Source organism: Pleuronectes platessa, chromosome 12, assembly GCF_947347685.1.
Source record: "Pleuronectes platessa chromosome 12, fPlePla1.1, whole genome shotgun sequence".
NCBI lineage: Eukaryota > Metazoa > Chordata > Actinopteri > Pleuronectiformes > Pleuronectidae > Pleuronectes > Pleuronectes platessa.
In genome coordinates, this window is record NC_070637.1 from 4,668,657 (window position 1) to 4,694,814 (window position 26,158).

Consider the following 26,158-nt stretch of genomic DNA (forward strand, 5'->3'; position numbering starts at 1 on the left):
TGACTCGTCCTCTCTAACAGAAAACTGAACTCAAAAGGACCTCCAGGAAAGGAGACAGCCCGACTGTGACCTCGGTGAGACTGGAGCGAGGAGTCCACTCCCAAATGAAACAACCCATATTCCCTGGCTGTGACAGTAAGAGCCAAACACACGATGCCTGCAGGGGGGGGTGGGATGACAGGCTGCACAGCCACCGAGCAGGACGCAACGCACAGCAGCGGCTGGACAGTGATCCCTGCTCTGAACACACTGACGGGTGTGGTGAATGGGGAACGTCCACTCTCACAGGCGCAGGATGGGCAGCTGGTCCCACCCAGACGATAGGCACCTACTGGCTTGTCTTTATGGGCATCTCCTTTTTCTTGGGTGCGTTAGTTTTTGCAATTTGCCAAAGTGCATTTAAACCCTTTTGATGAAGAGCACGAGGGGTCTTTGCTTCCGTCCTCTCCTCAGGCTGGAGGCGGCGCTGACCTCTTCTTAGGACGACGGAGCCGACATTCTCACAGTAATAGGCTGCATGGAAGGAGAAACTTCAGTTTATAGTATTCTGTTTATTAGACAGCCTTTGTAGCTATGAGTACTATGAAGGATGACTTTATATAAAATGAAAAAAGAAAATGGGCCCTTGAATGTGATTGGACTGTAGATGAAGAGCAGCCAAACCTTCCCAATCATCTGCACAGATAAAACTGTCTTTGACTTTGAATCAATGATATGCTGCATTCAGTATCACGTACTTTGCTCGCTCCTTTATCACAGAAGTAGCTGCGGTAGAAGTGACTGAATGTAGCGGATTGTTGTCAACACACTTGTCTCCTTTCAGAGCGGAGAAGGCTACGTGTTGTATAGAGCGCCGCTAATTGAGTATGCTGAATATGTATTGAGTGTGGAGAGAAGGCCTTTATTACGCACACGTACCTTGCTGCAGTAAGGACACTCTCCAAAAACGGTGCTGAAGCTCTGCCTGCTGGAGGGCAGCGCTCGAAGCCACTGAGGCAGGAGAGAAAAAAAACAAACCATCACCACCTTGAATCGCATGTGTCGGTGTCATGTGATAATATCCCTACTTTCAATGTACACATTCAAGATTGTCTGCCACTCTGAAGAACTTTAAGGGCTTTCAGGTGGAACCTTGCAATGTCTGCCTGTCACGTTTTCTCAGCTTTTAACAAGAGATCATTGAATACATCATAAATAAGCATATACAAGCAAAGTAAATCCCTGCTCAGGCAGATGGATAGGGGACGGGAACAAGCTGACTACAAGCATCATCAGTCTCTTTACCTCTGAGTGTGAAGCCAAAGGCCTTGTACGTGTCTGTCTGTATGTGCTCTGACTCAGCCTGAGATCAGATGTCAGTATCTGATCTCAGGCCACATCCACACGGCTGTGTTTTAGATACTGTAACATTCAAAACTGCCATTTTACGGAGACATCTTCAACATCACAGGACTTACTCTCTTGTGACTGTGACAATTAAAGAAAAATACAAGTTCCCAATTTTAAACCTATGTCTCGGTGTTAATTCTTCATTTATCTCTCTAATAATTTGATCAATATCATAGTATTTTGAAATCTGTGTTTTTTCTTCCTAACCATAGAACTGTTAAACTGCTTGATGACTTTAATAATAATGCTTTCTGGAATTTGTAACGCACGTAGAAATGCCTAAATATGTGGAATCAACCAGAGCTTTGTGATTCACTGGCTTTTTAAATGATGCACTTTAGTCACAGTGCAAGTGACCACCAGTTTTAAATAAGTGATGTGCAGCACTAAAACTTAAAAATGTCTGAGCCACTTCAATCTAAAGCATCTCACAATGTAAACACAGTCAGTGCACTTCAGGGAGGTCGGGTGGTTTATTAAATGTAAATGTAAGTGTGAGTTTGTTTTATCCACCTGTGCATTAATGAAGAGGTGGGTATGAAGTGTGTCCCTGAGTTACTGTCAAAGTACTTAAAGTAGTTTGGAATGAGTGGAAACTTTTCCTTTTCACTTGCCCAACAGACATCATTTGGACACTTAGAACATTTTGTAGCTTCAGGTATGTTCTGGTTTTTAATGTAATTTAAAAAAGCATTTTGACGACATGTCAGGTCATATGTATTGAATTAATTCCATTTGACCTCGTATACACTGTTGCTTTGGACAGATACGTTTAAAAAGGAGGAATTATTTGAATAGAAGAAATACATTTCTATGCAAATTCAGTGCTCATTTCAAGATCATGAAAATTCATGACAAATATATGTTCACATGCTGACAGTCGATTCAAATCAAAATAATTGTCAGGCTCATGGTTCTAACTCGTGTAATATTAATATTTGAAGTGCAAAATGGATTCAGAGTAAAATATAGTTCTTCATATCCACCAGAGTGAAGGTGGATGACGGTTTGTTAATATCTAATACTGACACACATTATGTGAAGAACAACTATACTACAAGTAAACTGATTAAGTGGAGTGAATGGATGTTATACTGGCTCTCAATCGCCACCTGGTGGATGGCTGCAGTATTGGTTATATACCCCTTCACCTCCATGTTAGCAGATGAGACATGTACCAAACTAAAGAGTCAAACTACACGTCAAAAAAGTTTTCCAATGATAGATTTTTTACATTTTAGGGAATTCTCATCTCACTGATGCATGTTGAAGTGATCAGGTTTCTGATAAGTTTGGTTGTAATTTATTTATTTGACGCTATGAAAACAGGGTGAGACGTAGTGATTGACAGGTGAGGCTGACTTGTGATTGGCCAGGTTATTGGCTTCCACACCCTGATTACTATTGCGCAGACTCTGGTTTCAATTGACGTCAAAAGTGTAAGATGGCAGCGCCGATATTGTCCAAACACATCATCCATCTTCATGTAGAATGCAATCGTTTGTGTGTGTGATATCCATACCTCATACAAACAGGCCTGGTGGAAGGGTTGGCCACAGCGAGGGTCGTTACACACCTGATCGGGGATCGCAGCTTGAAGACGATAAGAATAACAAATCCCACACTCAGTGCTGAAATCCTACACACACACACACACACACACACACACACACACACACACACACACACACACACACACACACACACACACACACACACACACACACACACACACACACACACACACACACACACACACACACACACACACACACACACACAATGAAAGCAAGTAAATGGAAATACTCAGTACGCTTGTTCACATAACCTACAGCTACAGATGCTGTAGCTTTGTGCTGGACCTCTGAAACCAGTTAGCAACAAATAATGATCTAGTTAAATCTAGTTCTGACATCACCTTCTAACACACACACACACACACACACACACACACACACACACGCACGCACGCACGCACAAGCACACACTCTCTCACACATGCACACACTTTCTGCTCTTGTTTGCATTTTAGCGTAATGAGTAGCTCCTGTTTTTGTGGAGTTATCCATTAAGACAGAGGATGGCAGGTTTAAAAAAAAAAAATCAACATCTGGTCAACTCAACTTTTTTGCACTCCTCTGAATGTTAATGAAGCTGAGGCATTAATCACTGCGGTGACAGCGGATAAACACAACGCCCTTTCAACCCATCCACAGAGAGGGGAGGGGGAAAGAACATGCGTTTAAAAAAAAAGAGATAAATGGTTTTGCATAATTAAAGCGATTTGATAGTGAAGAGAATCCTGCCATCTTTGTTATTCTAATGATATTATCTCTTAACAACCCAATTAAAGGAGTATGTGTGTGCCCATCTCTTCGAAGAACAAAACAATGAGAAATATGGAAATGGTCAGAAAAATACATCCGCCTCCTTATAACTTAAAGCTCTTATAAAGCTCCAACAGACACACAGACAGAGAGTATACATTCATAGATGTTAATACACCCCCAACACGCACACACACACACGCACATACGCACATCTCCTTAAGGTAATCGTGGAGGGTGGGGGCAACTGTGTGACATACAGATTTTTCGTGGGTGGCAGGTGACGGGAATTCAATCTCCAAAACATCCCGGAGGTTGCGCAAGACGCTGGAGTCCGGGTTCCTGCCAGCAGACCAGAGACAGCTCCTTCACACACTAATTAACCACATGCAAATAAGCCTGCAAAAACACTGGGGGATGATTAGGAGGCTTTTACCAATGGTATTTGAAAAAAAAATCTGCTGCTTCAAACTGAACAGTGAAGGAAGATTCTCCTCAGATTTGTCATGCAGGGAGGTAAAACACATAATCACTCCTTATTTTGTAATACAGTACAGATTTGAAATCCTGTGAATTTGAAGCCTAATTACATTTTTAATCACTGACTGATAATCAGATGCTTCTATGCTTGGAAAGTAGGGGACCTGGTGTGCAGGTTGTGACTTTGTCTGTGATAAAGCCACTGCTTGTCGAGCTGGAAGATATGTTCATGAAAACCCAGTTAAAGACCAAAACCAACAATTAGTGTATCCTATTAACAAGTATAGTGTGTACATCTGCTATCGAGCCACACTATTGCACTGGGTGTCGTGTTCCCCCACAGTATTTTTATTTTATTTTTAGTATCACTTAACCATCCTGCTAAATATTCACCAGGTCAACAAATTTGCTAGTGAGTATTTACAGTAGCAGGCAGCTGAAAAGCAGCAGCAAATGCACTTTGATCTCCTGTTTTAGTGACATTTGCTGGAAACCACAGAGGCCAGATGTTTTTAAATTACTGGGAATTTTTTCATGAAACTAACATATTTGTGTCATGTGTTTAAAGCAACATTATTCCGGGTTTTTGGCTACTTGGGCATTAAAACTCAACATCACTCAGAGGTTAGAAAATTGGCTAGCGATGAAGAAAACATATTTACACATCCAGCAGACACAGAGCATCATTAGCATCTGTTTGGAGTTTGTGCACCACCCGAGGAATAAGCGTTGAAGAATGACCTGCTATTGGCTCAGTTTTTGTTCTCCACCATCACACAATCTGATCCCCGTATGTTCATCTGCGGTCTTCTAACTCGGTCTATCTGCTGTTTGGGGCAGAGCGAGTGTCAGTCAATCAATCAATCAAAAATTATTTGTATAATTCATATTGACCAATCACAATTAGCCTCATAGGGTTTAACAAGAGGAAACATCCTCTGCCCTTAACCCTCGACTAGAGTGAAGAGAAAATACCAACAGGAAGGGATCACTCGCAAGTGATGGATCACTCACCCAGGACTTAGAGAAGTGCATTAGATGTCGGGCGTAGCAGAGCACATCAGCAAATTAACAAAAAGATGAGAAAAGACAGCGCCTAACATAACCAAGGTGTTTCAATGACAGCCGTATGTTGTGTGTAAATTGTTTTAATCTGAATCCGCTGCCCTGCTGGAAAACTGAACCCCAGTTTTCCAGCAAGGCAAGGAAGTACATAAACAGGCCCATAAACCTTCAATGGGTTGAAAGATGACAAAGGAGTGTTTATGAGGGTCTGTCAGGACACACAAACACTTCATTTGATCTGGCTCATTATCAATATAAACATACTTCTAAGTCCCGGTTTAAAATAATACATCTTTAACAGGAGCCGATAGCTTTGGAGCTGAGTAACCCTAAGAGGTCCGACTCTGTAAGAAGACTGACAAATACATTGTTGGTTTTGGTCTTTGGTCCTGAAAAATCACATCAAATAAACTGAATTAAATATTGATTACACAAGAGTAAAACACATAATTTGGAATCAACTTTGTTAACCTGTTTAGTTACTATTTGACAAGTAAAAGCTTGGTTGATGCAAAGGACCTTACCATAGGTGCATGTTGGAGTTCAGTTTATTCCTCAGAGGAGTCACCACTGCAGCAACACAAAAAACAACAGTATATGAAGTTATAAGATGTAAATTGAATATGCCTTTTTTTCTACTAACAGTTCCAGATACACTATTGTACACAACACAGTTGCTCAGAAAAACATCCTCTACATGCCCTCAAACGCTGTTTTTCAGTTCATCGCAGACTGTGGCGTTACCACTCTCCAATATGAACCATCACTGTTCCTCAGGGAACTTTGTCTCTGTGCACTTCTCATCACCTTCACTACTTGTTATTCCTACATGCAAAAAGCAATATTTCTGCGTGACCCCTCGTATTTGAGGGTCGCCGCCTGCCTCCCATCTTGGCTGAAGTGTGTACTTGTTTAATGTGTTTTAAGTTACATTGCTAGGCAACAGGCTACGAACTGCATGACCTTGAGTTTACAGAAACAATGGCGACAATTGACGGGGACTTAAATAGAAACGTGAAGCTCTCTGGCTCCGTGTCGGCGCGGTGAGAATGAAAATGTGCCTCGTTCTGAAAGCTGAAAGTCCTGTGACATGATGGCCGACAGAATCACTATTCCTTTTCCCTCCTACCTGATGGCTTCTCACTGACCTGATCTGAAAAACAACAGCTCAGACTGGATTTGTACTTTATTACCTGAGCTGATCCTCAACTGGATTAAATCAGATACCAGTGGTATGGGCCTTATGAAGAGGCACGGTATACAATCGTTCCCATTAATGTGAACACAAGTAGTCGGGTAGTTGATCAGCAATAAATTAAGAATTAAATATTTCGATTCATTGTTTAACTAATCAACAAAACTCAGAAAACATCATTTTTTCCCCCACAGTTTACACACATATTTTTGGGAGATTTATTTGAATAAAGAAAGCTATTTGAAGATCTCCTTGCGTGCCCAAAGTTTTTACGTGATTCTGCTAAAACAGACAACATAACCTGCTAACATAATCAGCTCTCCTTCTCAAGCTAAATCCAGAGTCCACAATGATGGAAGCTACAATGCTCAGTGTACTGAATGACCATAATGCACAAAGCCATCTACTGTGGATACTCACTGGTGTGAGCAGGCATTTCCATGTCTATCCATCAGTCAATAGAAATAAAACAACACACAAATTTCGTGAACACCTGATGAGCGTATAATATTAAGGAAAGGATTTCCATGCTTTAATACAGCATGTCAGTTTAGGGTGTGTAATGGAGCAGATTTGCTTCTTATGCTCTCGCACCGCCTGAGAACACACTTTGAAGCGTTGCCATGTCTTTGGGGCCCTACGCACCGTGTTCAGCTCCCAGCAGGCAGCACTCTGGCAGCATCTTGGAGTGTCTGGGATCTACCTCCACTTTAATGGAGACATTGTTTCCTGCAAACACAGACAGGAATGTACCCAAATCAATGACAATTCAAATGTTGATCATACATTAGTTTTACTGTGTGTAATCATTCCTGTTGATCAGTTGCATAATTTACATTAACCTGTAAAATCTAGTAAGACACTATGTAGTAGGGTTATATATTAATATATATCAAGTGACCGGACGACAAGAAGTTTACAGTACCAATGGCGATCCGCCTCATGGTGTCGGACCTGCTGGTTTTTTCCGGCTCCAGAATCCAGGTGCTGCCGTCGATCTCGTCCAGGACATCCCAGAACTCCGTCAGGGACTCCAAAACCAGCAGGAACTGGTTGTGGAGCTGCTCCAGAGTAGTCTATCAAACCAGCGAAGAAGGAAATGAAAGGTGAGTTACAACACTAGAGCAACAGCAGTGAGGCGTCTATAATAATCTACTTCTTGTTCAGTTTGACTGAAGGCTGCTATGTCCTGTTACTGTCATTTCCAGCTTCTCTGGCTCCCTGGCTCTCACCATGGTTTACAAATATGTCGACCAACACCTGCTAAGTTCATGAATTAATGCCTCATATCATGGAAGATCAATCTGCACACAAACACATTTGTACTCAATGACAGATAGTGCTGGAACTATTTCTAAGCAAACTATCACAGCTAGGTTATTTACACCCGCAGAAACGACCCGAAATAAAACCTGTGCTCACTACAGCCTGACGGATGAGTGATCAGTTGGCTGATGTGAGCCTTTCACAGACATATCACCATCAGCTGATATAAAAAATTTACGTTTACTCAACAAGATGTACATTGATGATAAAATTATATATAGAAAATGTTTTTTCTGAATTCAAGTTTTAAATATTTGGATGTATGTGTCTTACTTTTATTTGTATAAAGTTATAGTTTCTGATTTAACTGTAAAATGTCAGCCTTACTCATTCAAATGAACATGTCAGGACTGACGACAGACAAGCCCTTCCCCCCTGCCACACACACACCCCCTTCACACTTCAGACAAAAAAACACACTTGGCATAGGCACAAGTGAATACACACACACACACACACACACACACACACACACACACACACACACACACACACACACACACACACACACACACACACACACACACACACACACACACACACACACACACACACACACACACACACACACACACACACACACTTCTCTTTCATAAGGGTCTGATAAGGAATAGCTTATGGAATTATTGCAAATAATAAATACATATAACATTTTGTACATTCGGTTTAGCCCCCCCGCAATCCATGTCAGTCAGTCTGTAATAGATACAGTACATGTTTGATATAAGCAAAGTTCTATCAAAACAAACTGTCAAAAAAGAAGAAAAATAATTACCCATGTCGAAATGTGAATCAACAAGCTACTTAACATTGAACCCACAGCGAAAATGAAAACTCAATTTGTTGATTTATAGAAAATTACTTCTACTCTTATGACAGATTAACTGTTGAAATCACTAATCAAGCAAACGTGTTCTTGTTCCAGCCTCTAAAATGTGACGAGTTAGTTTTTCTTTGTCTTGAATACAAAACAAATGTAATTGAATGACACTGTGTAATTTAAATAGATCAACCTGTGCACTAAGAAAATCTGACATTTTAAAGACTCCACAATTAATTTATTAATACAAAAAGAACCATTAGATGGACGGATCATTAAAATAACTGTTGAGCACAGCCCTGCAGTTAAGGGTGAATAAAACAGTGAATTGTAATTAGGTTTATTTTCGAGCGTGCACTTACCAGAGTTGTTTCACTTTACTATCACTTTGTGATTACAAAAGAGAAGAGAGTTTATTTCTTGATAGTGTAGAGGGCTTCTGCTCTTTATACGAGGCGAGTGAAAGTGAGTGAACTGAAAGTGCAGCGCGACCAGTTGGTTAAAAGTGAAACAACTTAAAGTGCACACATGCGCACACACCTAGAGAAAGGCAGGCTGATGGAGGTGTGGGAGAGCAATACAGATGGAATGAGAAGGAAAAAAATTAGGGGGGTGAAAAAAATGAACCAAAAATTATGGGTCATTGTGCCAGCACAGTGCACACAATTAAGCATCGTCCAGGTGCTGAGAGCCTCAGCAATTACAGCCCAATTAATGCCAGTGGCATGATTACAGTTACTGCTAAGGATAAGTACGCTCGGCCCCGCTCAGAAAGAAAGAGAAAAAAACTGAAGAAGAGCTGGTAATTTAATTCCTGCTGTATCTGAGAGAGGAACATGGGTGAGGGTGGGAGGCTGTAAGAAAGTATGAAAGACACAGACTCTGAGCTGAGATTGGCTCCTTGGCTGTCTCAATCAGCTCTTTTTATCTATTCATGATATCTAAGACTGACCTCAATTTAGCTCTTAAAAGCAGCTGGGCTGAAAGAATCCACTCCTCTTTACATGGACGATATTAGACTTCACTCTTTTTAACCTATTTTCAGTAAATCCTTCTCTAACTGAGAAGCCTCTCCTTTACACAGGAATTTAGCATCTTTTATCAAATTGCATGTGATGTGGAATTGTATTGGTAGCAGTGGAGAGACAATTTGCTGAAGAAGGCTGTGTGGAACAATCAAAAGCTCAGGTAGAAGCTCACCTAAACCAACTTAACTGGTCCACATCTGGAGACATGACTAAACTAGGGGACAAACTGCACCACTCACAGCACAAACATCTTGATCGATAAAAAACCTGTTGAGACACTGTTCATGTTCTGTTCATTTGAAATGTCAACTTTTGGATGACCTGCTAAATATCGGACAGATAAAGGTGCATCATCACACAGATGCAACATGGTGTAATAGGCGTGCTAAATGACTTCATATTCAAAATATGAAAGGGAGTGAACCTTCAGTAGAGATGATGTGACCATAGAGGAGATGCATTTCTACTGTCATATTGTTTATATTGTCAGATTGCTCAACCATTTCTCCATTTTTAAACTTACATATTCAATATAACCCAACAATGCTGTCAACATGTGGACTTATTCAGTACTTGTTACATAATTAAGTACTTTGTACTCATGGGATGACAATTTAAAATTCCTGCCAAAGTACTGCTTTAGCATGTGTATCCAGGATCACACACACAGCCGCAAGTATATTTATTTAACAAAAACTATTATTTTCTTTTTAATTTATTTTATTATTCTAATTGCATGATTCTAATGACCGTTGCCCCTGTTTGTTTGTCAGCAGGATTACCCAGCTGACTTCCACAAAGCTCGGATGAAGGATGGGACATGGGCCAAAAAAGAACCCATTAAATCTTGGCACAGATTCAAACAATATCCAGGATATTTTTCCAATTTCTTTAACATTTTTATGACATTTTCACCTACTTCCCAGGGAATAATTCATGGTTATTGATGAAATAAAAAATCAGAGCATGTTTAGGGGAATGATATCTATTAGAATGCGCAATTTGAGGTGGCTTGTTTGAATAAATTCAATAGGCCCCTTAAATTTAAGGGGACTGTTGTGCCTTGGTGGACATCTGCGCTCTGCTGAGTGTTTCTAGTTAAATACTGAAGTACTTTACCTCCTCAGGTATCAAAAACTTTTAAAATAAAAAAGGGACTAACAATCTTTTGTCAAATGGACGTGCCATCAGCATGTGTTGAGGGGTCATGAGCCAGCTTTACTTGGATATAGTCACAGCTTAAACTATGTATATGGAATTTTAGAGATACTGAGAAGATTCCCCTGCATCTATACTGAGAGTTATTATTTTAGATGTACGACTCTTTACACACATTCCCACTTTTGTTCACACTCAAACCTCCTCACCATCTTAATAAATACAGTCTTTGGTTGTTTAAAAATCGCCTTTGTATAGTCTGCAGGCCCAAAGGACACAAACTCACACACAGGTTTATTTTTCTTCCTATTCTAGTTCCACACAAATGCACAGAGTGGCACGTCTTGGCCCTGCAACAGAGCAAGCAATAATTACTCATTCAAATGAACATGTCAGGACTGACGACAGACAAGCCCTTCCCCCCTGCCACACACACCCTTCAGACAAAAAAACACACTTGGCATAGGCACAAGTGAATACACACACACACACACACACACACACACACACACACACACACACACACACACACACACACACACACACACACACACACACACACACACACACACACACACACACACACACACACACACACACACACACTTCATGTCGCAGTGTGGGAGAGATCCATCAACAGCACAGCAGGAAGACAGGCTCCATACGGTAGCGCTGTTCTAAGCTGGTCCTCACTGTACGCCTGCCATGTATCAGCTCAGCAACACACACACACACACACACACACACACACACACACACACACACACACACACACACACACACACACACACACACACACACACACACACACACACACACACACACACACACACACACACACACACACACACATTGAAACAGAAATGCAAAGCTCAGATATGGAGCAGTAGTTTTTATGATTGACAAAGCGACGGCGACTGTGAAAAATCACAAGACATCTGTGTGTGTGTGTGTGTGTGTGTGTGTGTGTGTGTGTCAGTAAGCTAGTGACACACAGACTTGGAGGCAGTGGCAGAGATGAAAAGCAGAGCTGGAGTGAAAGAAGCAAGACGGCAAACAACAATAACAAGGAGGGGAAAGAATATATAACATGCGGCAGAGCCCACAGCTGGTTTTACAACAAAGCACTTTATTGCCGGTTAAAGTGGACTGTAGGGGCCGGCAGAAAATACTGTGTTAATACAGCAGGTGCAATAGGTCGCAGAGGATGACTCAAGTGTATCTGTGTGGTGCTTAATCACAGTTTGAGTCTCAAACGGCCAGAGAAGGTCACACTACAAAATACAGAACGGAAACATAACCCTGTCCAAGTGTGAGGCTCTGATGATTCACAAAAAACAATCTAATATAATAAAACACACGCTTTGTGTACACTGCTCAAAATAATGAAGGGAAGACTTAACACCAAGTCAGTTAAACTTGAGGAGAATCAATCTGTCCATTTAGGAAGCACAAGTGATTGTGAGTCCATTTCACTTGCTTGGTGCAATTGAAAGTGACAACAGGTGCAATGCAGGCAAAAGCAAGCAAAACCTGATCCAGGTCTCGAAGGAGATCCCCAGGACACATCCCCAGATTCATCAGGAGCATGCCCAGACGTGGTCGGGATCATACAGGCACGTGGAGGCCATCCACACAACTGAGTCACATTATGAGTTGCCTCAGCAAGTTGTATCAGTCTGTGATATCTATCTTTTACTTGGATTTTTCGGCTTGGTTTTGAATCAAGCCCTCAATAGGTTGATGATTTTGGTTTGCATTGATCGTCAAGTTGAATATTTCGTTCATCAACATCTCAGCAGAAGAACAATTCATCAGTTGCTCTAGTAATTCCAGTCCGAAAATCTTTCATTTGATCAATTCCACACTCTACATAATTAAGATAATTTAGGTACTTGGGATTATTAAGGGCCTAAAGAAGTGCAGTGTTGCATTCGGCTGTGGCTGAGTGTCCTCCAACCAGAAGGTCGGCAGTTCGATCCCAGTCTTCCCCATCTTCATGACGAAGTCTCCTTGGGCAAGATGCTGAACCCTGAATTGCCCCTCATAGAATAAAAACTGATACGTTCAATATTAATAAGGTAGTAACACCCAGGCAACCAGCACTTTGCAATTAGTGGGGGCGGGACAGTGTGCCTTAACTGTCAATGTGCAAACCCAGTCGAACATTTACTTTTCCACAGTCCTAAGATAAACTACATCAGCGGTCGACAGGCCTGGCCCGCTAGATGATTTTGATAATTTCTTTCTATTTTTTATTTCACTCTATGAAAAGGATGGGTGCTGATCTCCGTGATGGCAACATTCATAGAATCACTTGCTCTTAAGCAACTTGCTAACAAAGTAAAAATACAACGGGAACCAAACAAACAATTCCAAATATGTTTAGGGAAAGGTTGCCTACTAACAGAGTTCACCACTCTGTTGGTAGGCCCACTTCATCCCTGTGAGCAGTTTCATTGTTGCTGATGAGGTCTGATGCCATTGTGTCATCAGCAAACTCAATGATGCGGTTGTAGCTGAAGGATGTAGGCAGCAGAAACTGTCTGTTCCTTCATACGTGTGAGATTGACGACTGAAGAATTCAGCTGAAACACCTCTTGTGTAGACACACCAGGTGAATCTGTTGTGTTGTAGAAAGCGTTTCAGCATAGCGTAAGAGATAACCCATGTAGATGGCAAAAATGCCCGTCTGTATTTATATAGAGCTTATAGTCATTAATGACCACTCAGAGTGCTTTACAGTACAGTTTTAAATTCACACACATATTCACATGTCAATTTGTGGTTCAGTATCTTGCCTGAGACAACCCTTTTTTACATACCTGTGGTGTCCATGTTATGGCCAGGGGGAGGGGCAGGTCAGCAGAGCATTCAGGGCCCTCTGCAGGGTGCTGTAGGGTGCAAAGGATGGGACAGTTATCATTTTTTTTTTTGTTACTGTGAGTCTTACGGTCAGACCACACTGGACGTGTGAGTGACATGTGTGTCGCAGAACATCTTACTTTTCCTTCTGGAGTACATTATAAGGTTAGAGCTGCACTGTCTTTCTCAATGTAACACATGGTTCACAGCTAAATAGACAGCAGAAATGACCGTTCACCACAGCTTCGTGTCTATATCTGAAACTTAATCATTTGCCTCACTTCCTGTACCTGCTTAAGTAAAAGGAAAACTCAAAGTAAAAGCATTTCTGTTGACTGAATCCATTCATTTGTTTTAACAAAGTGTTTATTGCCTTTATATGACCTGAGATGCATGGCTTCATAGCATAGAGTCCTGGCATTTACTAAAGTACAAAGGCCTACAGGAAATACAGTACTCATAGCATAAACCTGAAATATCAGCCCCACAGTAGACACACTCCCTGTGTGAACAGCAGAGGCCCTCGAGACGCAGCAGATCAGTGACAGCGATGTAGAGGTCACATGCCACCTAGTGTGGGTCAAGTTTAAGGAGGGAGGACTAGGTGGGCAACAAACTGTCACCTTCTTCTCTGAGGTCCCTTATTTCATCAGAAACTGTGTTTTCATTCAATAAATATTTGCAATCATTTTAAAATGTTTGTGTCAACCCTTAATCAGTACTGATCCTCGGAGGCTTTTAATGTAGAAGTGTAGATGCCATGGAATTTTCAATTATGAACTGACCAGCTATTAAAGCACAGGCCATTCGACCTGTGCTTTCATGACTAGTGATAGCAACTGTTCTTCATTTGCTGGGAGTTATTAGTTGTCACTCAGCCATTTTAATGTGATCTGTCATTGCTGTTCAGCCAAAACTTCATTAAAAGTCATCAAGAAGACACTTGTTTACAACATTAGGATCCAGATTTCCTCTCTCCTTTCACCTTCAACATCAGACTACTCCTCGTCCTCTCCCCACGCTCTTCTTCCCTCACTCCCCCTGCCAGCCAAGCCTCCATGTGTCCGTGCCAGTGCTGCCTCCTCCCCTAGCTGTGCCTGGTGAAGAATGACCTGGCGCTGGATCTGATGGAAGCAGCTGGAACGTGGGGAGCTCTCCAAGCTATTTTTACCTGGTGCCAGAGGGGTGAGGAGGGCCAGGTGGGCAGGTGGGCACAGAGTGGGGTCCCGCTACCCTTCCATGTCCCCAGTGGATGTCATCCGGGCTTAGGAAAGCATCACCTCACCATGCCTCCCACCCACTTTTCCCTAGACTGTGCAACAGCGATGTGCGATACTAACAATTCTGCCAGCTGCTAGACGTTTGATTCTGACTCAGATTTTAAGAAAGTTCCAAAGTGCCAGGAGTGAAATTCATATATTTTATTGTATTATAGTAAAATTTGTATTCATTCTTTAACTTCAATGCGTTTCATTGCATATTTTCTTCCATTTGATAGTGATAGTATCTTCTGCTCCCGGGCACATTAGGAAACATGACCATACGTATGTTGTCCACAGAGTTTAGATGTTCTGTGCTACATCACAGTCACGGTGAGTTATCATATCTTTCCTCCTCATCTCCAGTTTGACCTAGATTTATGTTTGCAGATGTAAATCACTCATTTTCTGTCGGTAAACTGAACATCCAAAATATGTTTGGTAAAGTTAACCTGGTTGGATTTTTATGGACTGTCAAGCTGTGGAGTGTTCCATTTGATGATGAATAATTGTGAAACCAATACAACCCAAGAAAACTGTGTATCTGTGTCCAAATGTGTCTCCTACCTTCGACTTGAGTTTGATAGTAAGAATGTGCTCCCTCCCAGAAGAGTCTTGCGCCTTCAGTCTCAGTGTTCGGAACTCTGTGTCTATGAAAAGCAGCCTGAAGATGGACACACACACAAACACACACAATTCATACACGATAAATCAGAGAAAGGTGCCCACAACACTGTGTAGTGACAACAGCCATTATCCATCATTAATCACAGCAGCAGAGAGCCCTATTGAGATATCAACTCTGCCTTCAGATTTATTACTTTGGGTACCAAAGTGGAGACATCAGGTTATATCCAATCACACCCAAATCCAGCAAAACATTAACGACAGGATGTCTTCCTCTAAAATTCTGATTAGCACTCTTCTCCAGCGAGAGCTTTTTTAATGCTTTAATGTGGAACATAACAAACCAAATCATGTTGAGGGTGAGAGCATTTCATGCAGAGTCACCAGGAACACAGTGGATTTTATGCTTTCCAACAAAACTGGTGGAAAAACACTGATTGTATGAACACTATGTTAATACAATAATAATATGTCATCACAGGTCACTTCACCCAATTTTCTAATACATTGTTCTAATAAAGCTTTCATGGAAGGATACGATGAAGATGCAACTGTACACTAATCTACATGGATTTATTTAGAATAATTGTGAAGAACAGAAGTATATTTGATTGGAAATATTCCTCATGCCACTCACATGCCTATTTATAACTAACTGAATATAAATCCATTCAAATAATCCATCGGCTTACTCTATTATAATTTCTTTAGTGTGGGTAACGGTACGCTTGCTATATCTTTGGGTCAATTTCATTGGCCAATATTGGCCTATCCCAGTCACAGATAAATTGATATTTGCTTATATCTGCATTTGTTTCCTCATAGAACATAATGTGGAAAAATATAGTTTGGTTTATTTCTGAAATTGTAAAAAATATGTAAATATGTAAATCTTAAACAAAGACAAAAGATACTTTATGCCACATTTAATATAAATACACATGCATATATCATGTGTATCAACCACAAATTGATGTTGGAGTTACTCCCTTAAATTGGTGTAAGCATCAGCAGCAGTCCCAAAAAGCCAGTTGTTGCCGGACTCTGTGTTTCAAGCAAGTTTAACGTTCAGTCTTCACACTCTCATTAGCACCAGATATTTGTAGAAGCAGGCAGATGTTTTCATTGAAAAGGCTTGGGTAATCTCCCATAGATTATCTGGCCAGAACCAAACAGCAAACAGAAGCATTTAGCATATAAATAGCTAGATGTTTTCTCAGGAGTTGGTGGACACCCTAGACTCAAAATAAAGATGGACAAAGCGTTGCCACATTAAAATCCAATCATAACGCAGCCAGAAATTAGATGAGAAATACTTGGTAATAACACATTGTGCATATTGCAAAGCAAGTTTTGCCATACATTTTGCTTGAAGACATCTTGACAGGAAAAGACTGGATAACCGACTGTCAACAGGAAGAAACCTGTCCAACATCCATTTGCAACCAAGTTAAAAAAAGTGACACTACAAGGACTTTAGCAGCAAGAAGATTCATATTCAAGCTCCCGTGAATGTAAATCTTACAATGGCCTTCAGGTAGGATGTCAATTTCAAGCAAGAGTCAGCTGGTAAATCAGCCCCCCCCCCCCCCCCCCCCCCTCCTATATTATAAGCTAATTAGAAAAACGTTTCGACTGGCTAAGGACAAAACACTGATGTGGCCTAAGCATGCATCAACGCTGCTGTCAGATTTACTGCTGCTCGAGTCTATCTTTGGTCGACTCAGACTTGAAGACAACACACTGATCTGCGACAAAGGGTTTGAACAGACCTCCTCCAGATTTACAGTACAATATGATCGGCGCTCTGTGTTGAAGCTGACATCGCTGTATATCAGCTGAGGATTTATGGAGTGCGGTAGAGGAGTGTGATGTGAGCGGCTTTCTCACGAATTACACTCTCACACACACACACGCACACACTTAGGGAAGTGATGGAATGATGGGAAACGGTGTCAGATTTGCCCAACTCATAAAAATGTCTACTCGTTCATACGCTTGCAATCAAATGCCTGTGAAGGGCGACAGTTGAAGTGTCATATGCACACTTACATCTACACTTACATACACATGACATCATCTTCATGCCAATTCGAAGTGTAGTTTTCCTGGAACTTGAACTTATAGATAGAATTTCTCTCAGTCTCACCTCCATCACCCTCTATCTCTAGGGTGTTTGTATGTGGACCCACACACAAACACAGACAACCTTCCCAAATTTAAAGGTGTGTCGATGCTGATCTAAGTGCTTATCAGGCCAAAAACAGGCATGATATACAATGTATACATTTAAGTATCAATAGATTTGAGTTAGACAGCCCTTCATTTAATCCAATAATGATTAAATCAGCTTACTTAATACAATTTTCAGTTTTAGAGAAGAGTTACTGTTGTTCTTGTTGAATTACAAAGACACTGCATTTTGCTCAAAGTTGCTGTGAGACTCAATCAAAAAACTTTGGCTGCATTCAGACATCCAGAAACTCACGTTTAATGTTATGCTATAAAATCCTATTTGATTTGTTAAAAATGTCTCTAACATCAACCCCAAACCTTCAATCAATTAATTTAACTTTATTGTGGTCTCCCCCCATTTTGTAAGTTAAAAATATCTCCAAAAGAAACAACTTATGAATATAAACAAGAAAGCTTTAAAGCAGACACATACTGTCTACTACATTCATCCCACTGATGTGATTGTAATCAATTGGTTGCATCAAGCATTTATTAAGTGCTTAAGAGGAAAATATTTTTGAATATATAAATATATTGTGATGTTGCCTTAAAATTTCCCATTATTTATGGGCCATGTCAACGAGCCATGTTACAACGTGTATAAAGTTGTATATCTAAATTTAAACCATTGAGATCATTGAGAACAACCCAGACCAGTACTCAGTATCAACCAACTTTTAAGTTTTAGGTCTGTACAACTGTATTGACAGTGAAAAAGTCATTGGTGCATAACTAATACACACATTTCCATCCTTCCTCTCTTCCGGGGTCTTATGCCAGGATATCAGGGACTAGCTGCCGCCCCTACTTGGCCATGATGGAAACAGCATGACAGTCAGATGTCCTGCTGGGAAGACTGATGAGAGCATCCCATTTACAACTCCACAGCCAAGTGATCTGCTTCCACACAGTGCACACCACGCTCATTTGTGCTTGCACGTGTGTGCATGTCTTTGCATTTGTGTGTGTGTGTTGAAAAATGATTCATGACCACCGACATCAACAGATCTTTAACTATAACTCAATAACTAAATATGAGGAATTCGTATTATTTTGCCAATACCAGATCGTTGTGTGTGATGACATGCACAAGACATATATAACTTTTTATTCATTGACCAGGTTTACAGCATGAACTTTTCAGATTGGGACATTATAATTACTTACTGGGTGTACCTGTACAGCTGTTTGTCTCCCAATACCATTTGTGTTTAGACTGAAATAATATATAAAAAACAATAATTTACACACTGAAAACCTTTCACTCCCTCAGCCAAGGCCTGGTTGGCCCAAAACAGCCTGCCAGAGATCTTAATATCAGCTCGCAAATTAAAATAAAAGAATACTTAAATTTGCACACAAGGGGCCTATGCTTTTTGCTATCTACATGCTTCCCTTGGAGACATTGTTTGGAAACATGATTACACTTTTGACTGTTGCACTGACATGACTGTATTGTACCTGTAAAGCCCATTGATCTTTCCAGATGCCTAAATTAAAAAATGTCTATCTAAAAAGGAAACATATTGATAAGCATGGATTTTCTGCAGTAAAATGCTGATAAATCAAATGTATTATTTGCTGGACCAGCCAATAGGGGTTATTATTTAAGAATTTGAATGCTTTGAGAGCTCACCTATCAAAGACATTGGAGTGACTTTTGATTCCTCTCAGAAATTCCAGTCTTTTGTCAAGAGGATTATTAAGACTGTACAGCATTGTTATATAGCTACAATCGGTCTTGTTCTATCATTGTGATGCTGAAGACATAATGCTTTTATTCATATCTTCCAGACTTGATTATTGTAATTCCTTTTTCTCTAGACATCCTATATTAAGTCTTCAGCCCCTCAGAATGCTCCAGCTGGAATTTCATCTTGTTACAGCTGATTCTGTCCAATCTTCAGAATTTTAAGGTTTTTCTTTTAACTATAAAGTCTGGATTCAGACCAGATAAATCATTCACACCCCTTCTAGGAAACAAGTGCATCAGAAAGTAGTAATACTCAACTTTTCTCATCGTGGGTCTCCTCTCAATCCTTCAGTTAATTACAAATCAGTTAGCTTCAGAGCATTTGACTGCCTTTATTCACATCATTATAAACTATCATGGCACTAATCCCACTCCATCACCTTACCAAAGCTTATTGAAATTCATGTTTGTAATACCATTGATTTATTATATAAAAAATTTAAATAAATTGATTGCCAGATGATAACTGTAGTGGAAAAATAACTAAGTGTAGTGGAAAATAGCTAAGTGTGGTTGAAACCTATATTATAGTTGAAGAGTAACTTTTTGCATACCTGTCTAAGACTACATGACCTGAACTGTTTATGACCTGAAACCTGTATGACCTTTCTATATACCTGTTTGACCTTTCCATTGGTTATTGACTGTCCAAAGAACCCAATGGAAATGTTTGCAAATCATTTATTCCTGTGCTTTAGTTCCAGTCTTAAAGCTATGACTACAGAACCAGTCTGAACTGGCTCAGGCAAACAGCCTTGTCATCCTATATAAGGTCTTTGCATTTGACTGCTCTCCATCTTCACTCTGAGATCCTTAGGACTCTCATGTGTTGATCCTTTCTGCAGAAAGCCCCTTATTAAATACACGTATATTACTTTGTTGTTTACAGCCTCTTGTATTTTCAGATTTCCATCACATAACACTGTGATAATATGAGACCATGTTGTGTACATGCACTAAGAGTGCCAGCCCATAATGAGCCCAGACAGCTCCTGGGCCATGTTTTGGGGTCACCAAGTGATGGCGGCTGAACTACTTGACCTAATTTTTTCATTAATTAACACACGGTGTGCCATCTCCAGCCAATTAAGATGACCACGCTCTCAAATGCAGTAATGGAGGCCTAGAGAGAGAGGCAGCGACTCACTTACCTGGCCCAATAAGCAGGAAGCATTACTGCTGAAAACCCCTGGCGGCTATTAGCACGGCCCATACAAATTAAGACGCAAACGAAACTGGAGTGCCTTGGAGATTGAGGTTCACTGTGTATAATGTCTCGTAACCGCAACATGACACTGAAAATGATGTTCGTCTCATTTCCAGCATAAAGCATACCTTCACCTCCCCTTCTCCTATTAAAACCTGAGACTCTTCAATTAGAGCCATTTGCATTTCGCTAATATCATAATTGTAGCCATGGTCATTAATAGGAAAGTGGAAAATGAGTGTAGTAGTCAAGGCTTAATCCAAGCTGGGGGAGAACACGTATCTCCTCCCTAGCTATCACCAACCCCGCCTCCCTCTACCGATGAGTGGAGACGACGGCATTAGCTGAGCCTTTCACCGCTCATGGCCTGAGAGTCATTAAATGTAACCTTGATTTAACTATAACACAATAACTAAAAATAAGGACGTCACTAAGAGTTATTTGTAAATGGGCAATGAGCTGTTGTTGTGGTTGTGTTGCAGCCTCCTTAATCATTTTAGAGTGCAGGCAAGAAAAAAGTCACAGCCAGGAGGTAGAGCAGGTCACCCTTAAACCAAAAGGTCGGCAGTAAGATCCCGGTCTCCCCCATTCTGTGTGCCAAAGTGTCCTAAATTTCATTACTGTAAAATAACATACATATTGACATACAGACAGTGGAGTTCACCATAAACAAGAGTGAGGTGAAAATTCTGGGCCAGATACTGAACCCCAAATTGCCCCTGACAGCTTTTCTGGCAGTGTATGATTGATGTAAGATAGAGAAAGTGCTGCACATAGATGCACTGTATGATTTTGTGTGTGTGAATGGGTGGATGGCAAAACTGTACTGTAAACCACTTTGAGTGTTCAACAAGACTAGAAAAGAGAGATTTAAATGTACAGACTACCATTAAAACAGTGGAGTTTTGTCATTATATAGAAATAATATCAGTAAGGTACAGTTTCAATCATTTCCTTGATGCTGGCTTAAGAGTTCTTATAATGCCACATTATATTCAAGGTTGCAGAAGCTGAAGTCCCTTGTATAGCTTGAACAGAGAAAAAGAAAAAACATGAAACATGAAACAAGCGCCATCTGCAAGTATGTCTGCAGGCAAATCACTTTCAGTGAATCCTAGCACCATGTAAGTGGGGAAGGGGAACAGGGAACTTAATTTCATTATCGCTTGATTGTGGCTGTGAGGCAATTTAAACAACTGTTTGCATTTAGAGGCGATTCATTCAACAGCACTGCAGCGGTAGTTTATTGTTGTCATACTGATAATAGTTACATTTTTTATGTTTAAGGGCCACTTTGAAAACCAGATGGATTATCAGTGGACGCTTATTCTGATACGTTTAGGAGAAATAAATACGGTGCAGATAAAAATACAAGCTTACAAGCACAATCGTACAAGCACTTGCCAGGACTGCAATCAGGGCAGGTAAACATGCTTCAAGTGTGTATTTAAATTCAGTTAACTTCCAGCAAAGGAGAGACCCTAAAAACTGAGATTTTAAGCATTCCCACTGAAAACAGAGAAAGTAAAGACCTGCTGCTGAGCACAGTCCACAGAACCCTGAAGCCATCAGTGCTGCACAAAGAGCTGACCCTGAACTGGAGAGAATCAGTTGTCTTTTCCATAGTTGTGAACGCGCCCCATGTGGTGAACATGCTGAGCAATGTCACTTACATCGATGCAGCTACAGAGCACTGGTCGCCAGTTTACTCAAAGTTTATAATTATTAAATGTACAGACAAATAATTAGAGATTTCCGGACCTAGTAGATATTGTGTAAAAATCCTCTGTCCAGCACTTTGGTCAGCTTAAGCTTTGTTTAAATGCCCTTTAGAAATGAGCCTTTTCTTACTTATGTTTGTACTGTAGATAAAAATATACATCTTTAGGAATTTACGAGCAGATTACCACAGCATGATGATTTTAAGATTTGATCCACTCATAGTTGGTTGATGCCACTGTGAACCAGCAAGCCCCAGATGACACAGGTAAGCCACCTCTCAAAGTCAAATGTAAAGTTTTGCAAACAAGGGGGTCTCAGCCAACTTTCCCAACAGTTGATCAATTTAGTTTCTGATGCCCGTATAGAAACAGTGTTATTGCTCACCGAGGCCCACTTACTTGTTCCACCCAAGGGTCTCCATCTCAGAGATGAGCTGCGAGTAATACTGAGGAGGTGGGATGGAGCTGCACTCAGGTCGGCTCTTCAGACCCACTTCCTGCAACAACACAGAGAGCGCTTCTTATTTTAAGCCCAGATTACTATGCACATCACTGCACAACTTAACAACCATGCACCATCTCGTTTCTGCTAAAAGCAAATAAGATGAATACAAAAATGGAATCAGGGTCAATAGGTCAAATGCCTCACAAAGGCAAACATACAGGCTGTCACACTTTTCAATAATTTATCAAAAACATATACAGTATCTACATGTGTGCCTCGCCATCAAGTTTATTGATAGTGCCTGAAGGTTCTCATGTACCACCTAGTCTTATGGCAACGATGTCATGGTGAACGTGTTAACACAGTGTGTCCCTCTCCTCCTCACCAAGACAGTCTTCAGCTCCAGTAAGAAAGTGACAAGATCGGCCGACTGCTGCAGCCTCTGTGAGAAGTGGAAGAAAAGAGAAAAAGGCATCCTTGCATGTGAGGATAATGAAGTGACAGTGTCTACTTTTTTCCTCTAGCCAGCCATTCAAATCAAACACAGCGTTTATGATTAATGGGGGCTGCCACCAGCTTTAATAATTAATGATAGCTTAAAGGCTGTGAAAATAATGAACTTTGCAGCCCGGGGTGAAATATCAATCTCATCCAAATAACCCTGAGGGGCCACATAACAAATAGGGACATTTTCCAGGCGATGTTAATTAAACAGTGAAAAATATTTTTCTCTGCTTCTGAGTGAGGCGAGCCTTACGGGTGACAGAGAGCGCAGGAACGACGCCTGGCAAACACAAAGGAGCCAGAAGAAAAGGACATGACAAATACACAGATAAATAAATAAATACAGGAAGCACAGGACAATCAACGTGATCTCAATCAAAGCTGACTGACACAACACAACTGAAATGTTACGATGCAACAAGAAAGATGTTCCGTGTGTGTGTGTGTGTAGAGTTTACCTGCTTCACTATGGGCTCATATCCATGCAACAGGTGTTTTAACTGCCAGCTGCAGTGCAACCTACAATACAGAGTTATGAACAGTTACAACCAACACAAAAACAGACATTCTGTGAAAGAGTAGGGATTCACAATGAGACGTATTGCTCAACACACTAATATTAAACCATCTTTACAATGTGAACAAAAAACATCTAAGAAGATAGATGATAATTCTCACTTGGCCCGTTTGAGCTCGTGATCTGGTGGCAGCACTATTCTCAGTCTGAAGTCTCGTTCCTACAAAACAACAAATGACAAACAGACTGGTATGATACAAACGGAGAGCTCAACATTAAAAAAAACTAACTACATACATTAGAAATTCTTAAATACAAAACTGACTCATGAAGGCAGCACCGAACTCTGTTTGGGAAATTTGAAAATATGAAGTTCCTCTACGTACAGCGGGAGAAGTCTATAATGTGGAACTTCACTTTTCTTCAAGTCTGAATCAATGATATCAACTGTTTGATTCAGCACAAGCAAGTAGTTAATATTACTCATTCTAAATAAACTAGAGCCCCTTTCTCTCTTTCCTTTCTATAACTTACTTCTACTAGCACTGGCTTACTTTTAGTGGTGATTTGCTCAAATATAAATCCAAAGTTTGAGTGCCGTGGCCGAATTAACATGTGGATACTCGTGGAAATGTCTAAGCTTATCCACTACACAAGTAAATCTAAATTTCTTTAAATGCATCCATTTCTCAGTGCAGACTGGAGAGGCTTTCTTCGCAGTGCATTAACTAAAGTTGGTTAATGTTGGCTCGAGTTAACTGAAGTTAGCACGAGTTAGCTGAAGTTACCTGGACGGTGATGAATCCGTCATAGATAGTTCTGTCAGAGTTGAGGGGCAGAAGTATTGGGTTGTCTTTCACCAGTGACTCCATCGTTCAACCTCCTGCCACAGACTCTCCTCAGCTGAAGTTCAGCAGCCTCACAGTTCACCGGTGAATTTGAAGTGACTCAGGAACACGGAGCCAACACGTACGTTCACATATTTCAACTAATGCAGATAAAACACCGGCTGCGCAGATGTATCTTGGTTTTAAGCAGGTTTTAAGCTAGCATCAGCGTTAGCATTAGCATAGTGAATGAAAACTACACGTTCCCTCCATGAAACATAAACAGCGACGTCACGCAGATGCCTTCACTAACTAGTAAAAACATCGGAATTCCGAGACACACGTTGGTGAGATGTTTAAAGGTCAGTTTATTAAAGTATATTTGCTTACTGTTTGTTGCATTAATTAAAAGGAAAGTTAAATCATCATCTGTATCTAACAAAAGTACTTTATCACAGTTTAACTCCTGTATTATTTTACTACCATGACTCATTAGAAATTTGCATAAGCAATAACACAGAAATAGCTGTGAAATAACTTTTATTATTTCTCCTGCTCAGGTGCTTATTGCTGTTGTTCTTGATCGAAAGATGGATTTATGTGACAAATGAATAGAACAAATAATTCTGCTAAAATAAGCCATAACATGCAGTGTGTTCAAATTGTGGCCTAAAGCTACAAATTTCCAATATAATTGAGGTAATAATAACAAATGGATATTTATTTGTGCAAATTAAAAATGTTCCATAATGTTGAGTTACTTTAAGTGCCATATTAAGTTTATATAAATATAAAGGCAGATGTGGAGAATAATTCCTTGTAGACCATGTGTATATTTAATGTCATGAATTAATACAAAAGATGTGTTCTTGGTGTGCGTCCTTCGTAGGCATCATTTGAATCCCCATGCCCTAGAAACAAAGTCTCCAACGGGTAGAACCGTCCTGGTCAGACATATCCCAGGATTCATTTACCTGACGTTAGTCAAAGAGATGATGGCAGCGAGAGGTCCGATGCTTGAGGATCATGCTTCAACTCAACTGGAAGGCCTCTGTAGACCAGAGAGTCTCATTTTGGTTTCGCTGTTTGGCCGGAAATGTTCAAAATAAAAAAACTCAAGTGTGTTGATTTGTAATTAATAAATAAAAATCAATAATCATTTCGCAAAGGTATGATTAATTCGAATCACATCAAATTGTCCTGATTGTTTAGACTTTAAATTGACTTTTTCTCTCTGATCAGATCACATTCAAAAGTTTTCTAAATCTGACAGTCACCACCGACTCTCAATGAAATCAATGGATAAATAACTTAGGTCAGTGTTTTGGTGGTAAAGACATTATTCAAGGAAATCACAGTAAAATGAATACATGCATTGTTTGCTTCTGCATTGTTTCTGTGGTTGCTTTA

At 40.4% G+C, this 26,158-nt stretch overlaps 2 protein-coding genes across 8 annotated transcripts in view; one reads left to right on the top strand and one right to left on the bottom strand.

Moving 5' to 3' along the window:
* Positions 1-1,507, top strand: part of LOC128453610 (serine/threonine-protein kinase VRK1) — a 32,358-nt gene extending 30,851 nt beyond the window's left edge. For all 5 annotated transcript variants that reach the window (XM_053436598.1, XM_053436599.1, XM_053436596.1 and 2 more), the window contains exon 14: positions 21-1,507. In XM_053436598.1, the coding sequence (XP_053292573.1) occupies positions 21-413 (393 nt within the window). In that variant the 3' untranslated portion in view covers positions 414-1,507. The remainder of the gene's footprint in view (positions 1-20) is intronic.
* On the bottom strand, positions 442-25,043 carry fancl (FA complementation group L). Of its 3 annotated transcripts, XM_053436602.1 has the most exons (14): positions 24,710-25,043; positions 24,083-24,141; positions 23,863-23,923; positions 23,286-23,342; positions 22,855-22,952; positions 15,480-15,576; positions 13,614-13,682; positions 7,382-7,532; positions 7,102-7,185; positions 5,786-5,831; positions 3,977-4,058; positions 2,912-3,028; positions 919-990; positions 442-513 (listed from the first exon to the last, which is right to left on the bottom strand). In XM_053436602.1, exons 1-14 carry the CDS (start codon positions 24,791-24,793, stop codon positions 478-480), a joined length of 1,113 nt encoding a protein of 370 aa, XP_053292577.1. In that variant the 5' UTR covers positions 24,794-25,043; the 3' UTR covers positions 442-477. The 3 variants fall into 3 exon arrangements, with proteins under 3 accessions (XP_053292577.1, XP_053292576.1, XP_053292578.1); XM_053436601.1 differs by having other exon boundaries at positions 442-990; XM_053436603.1 differs by lacking the exon at positions 24,083-24,141 and having other exon boundaries at positions 442-990.
* Between the last annotated feature and the right edge of the window lie 1,115 nt (positions 25,044-26,158).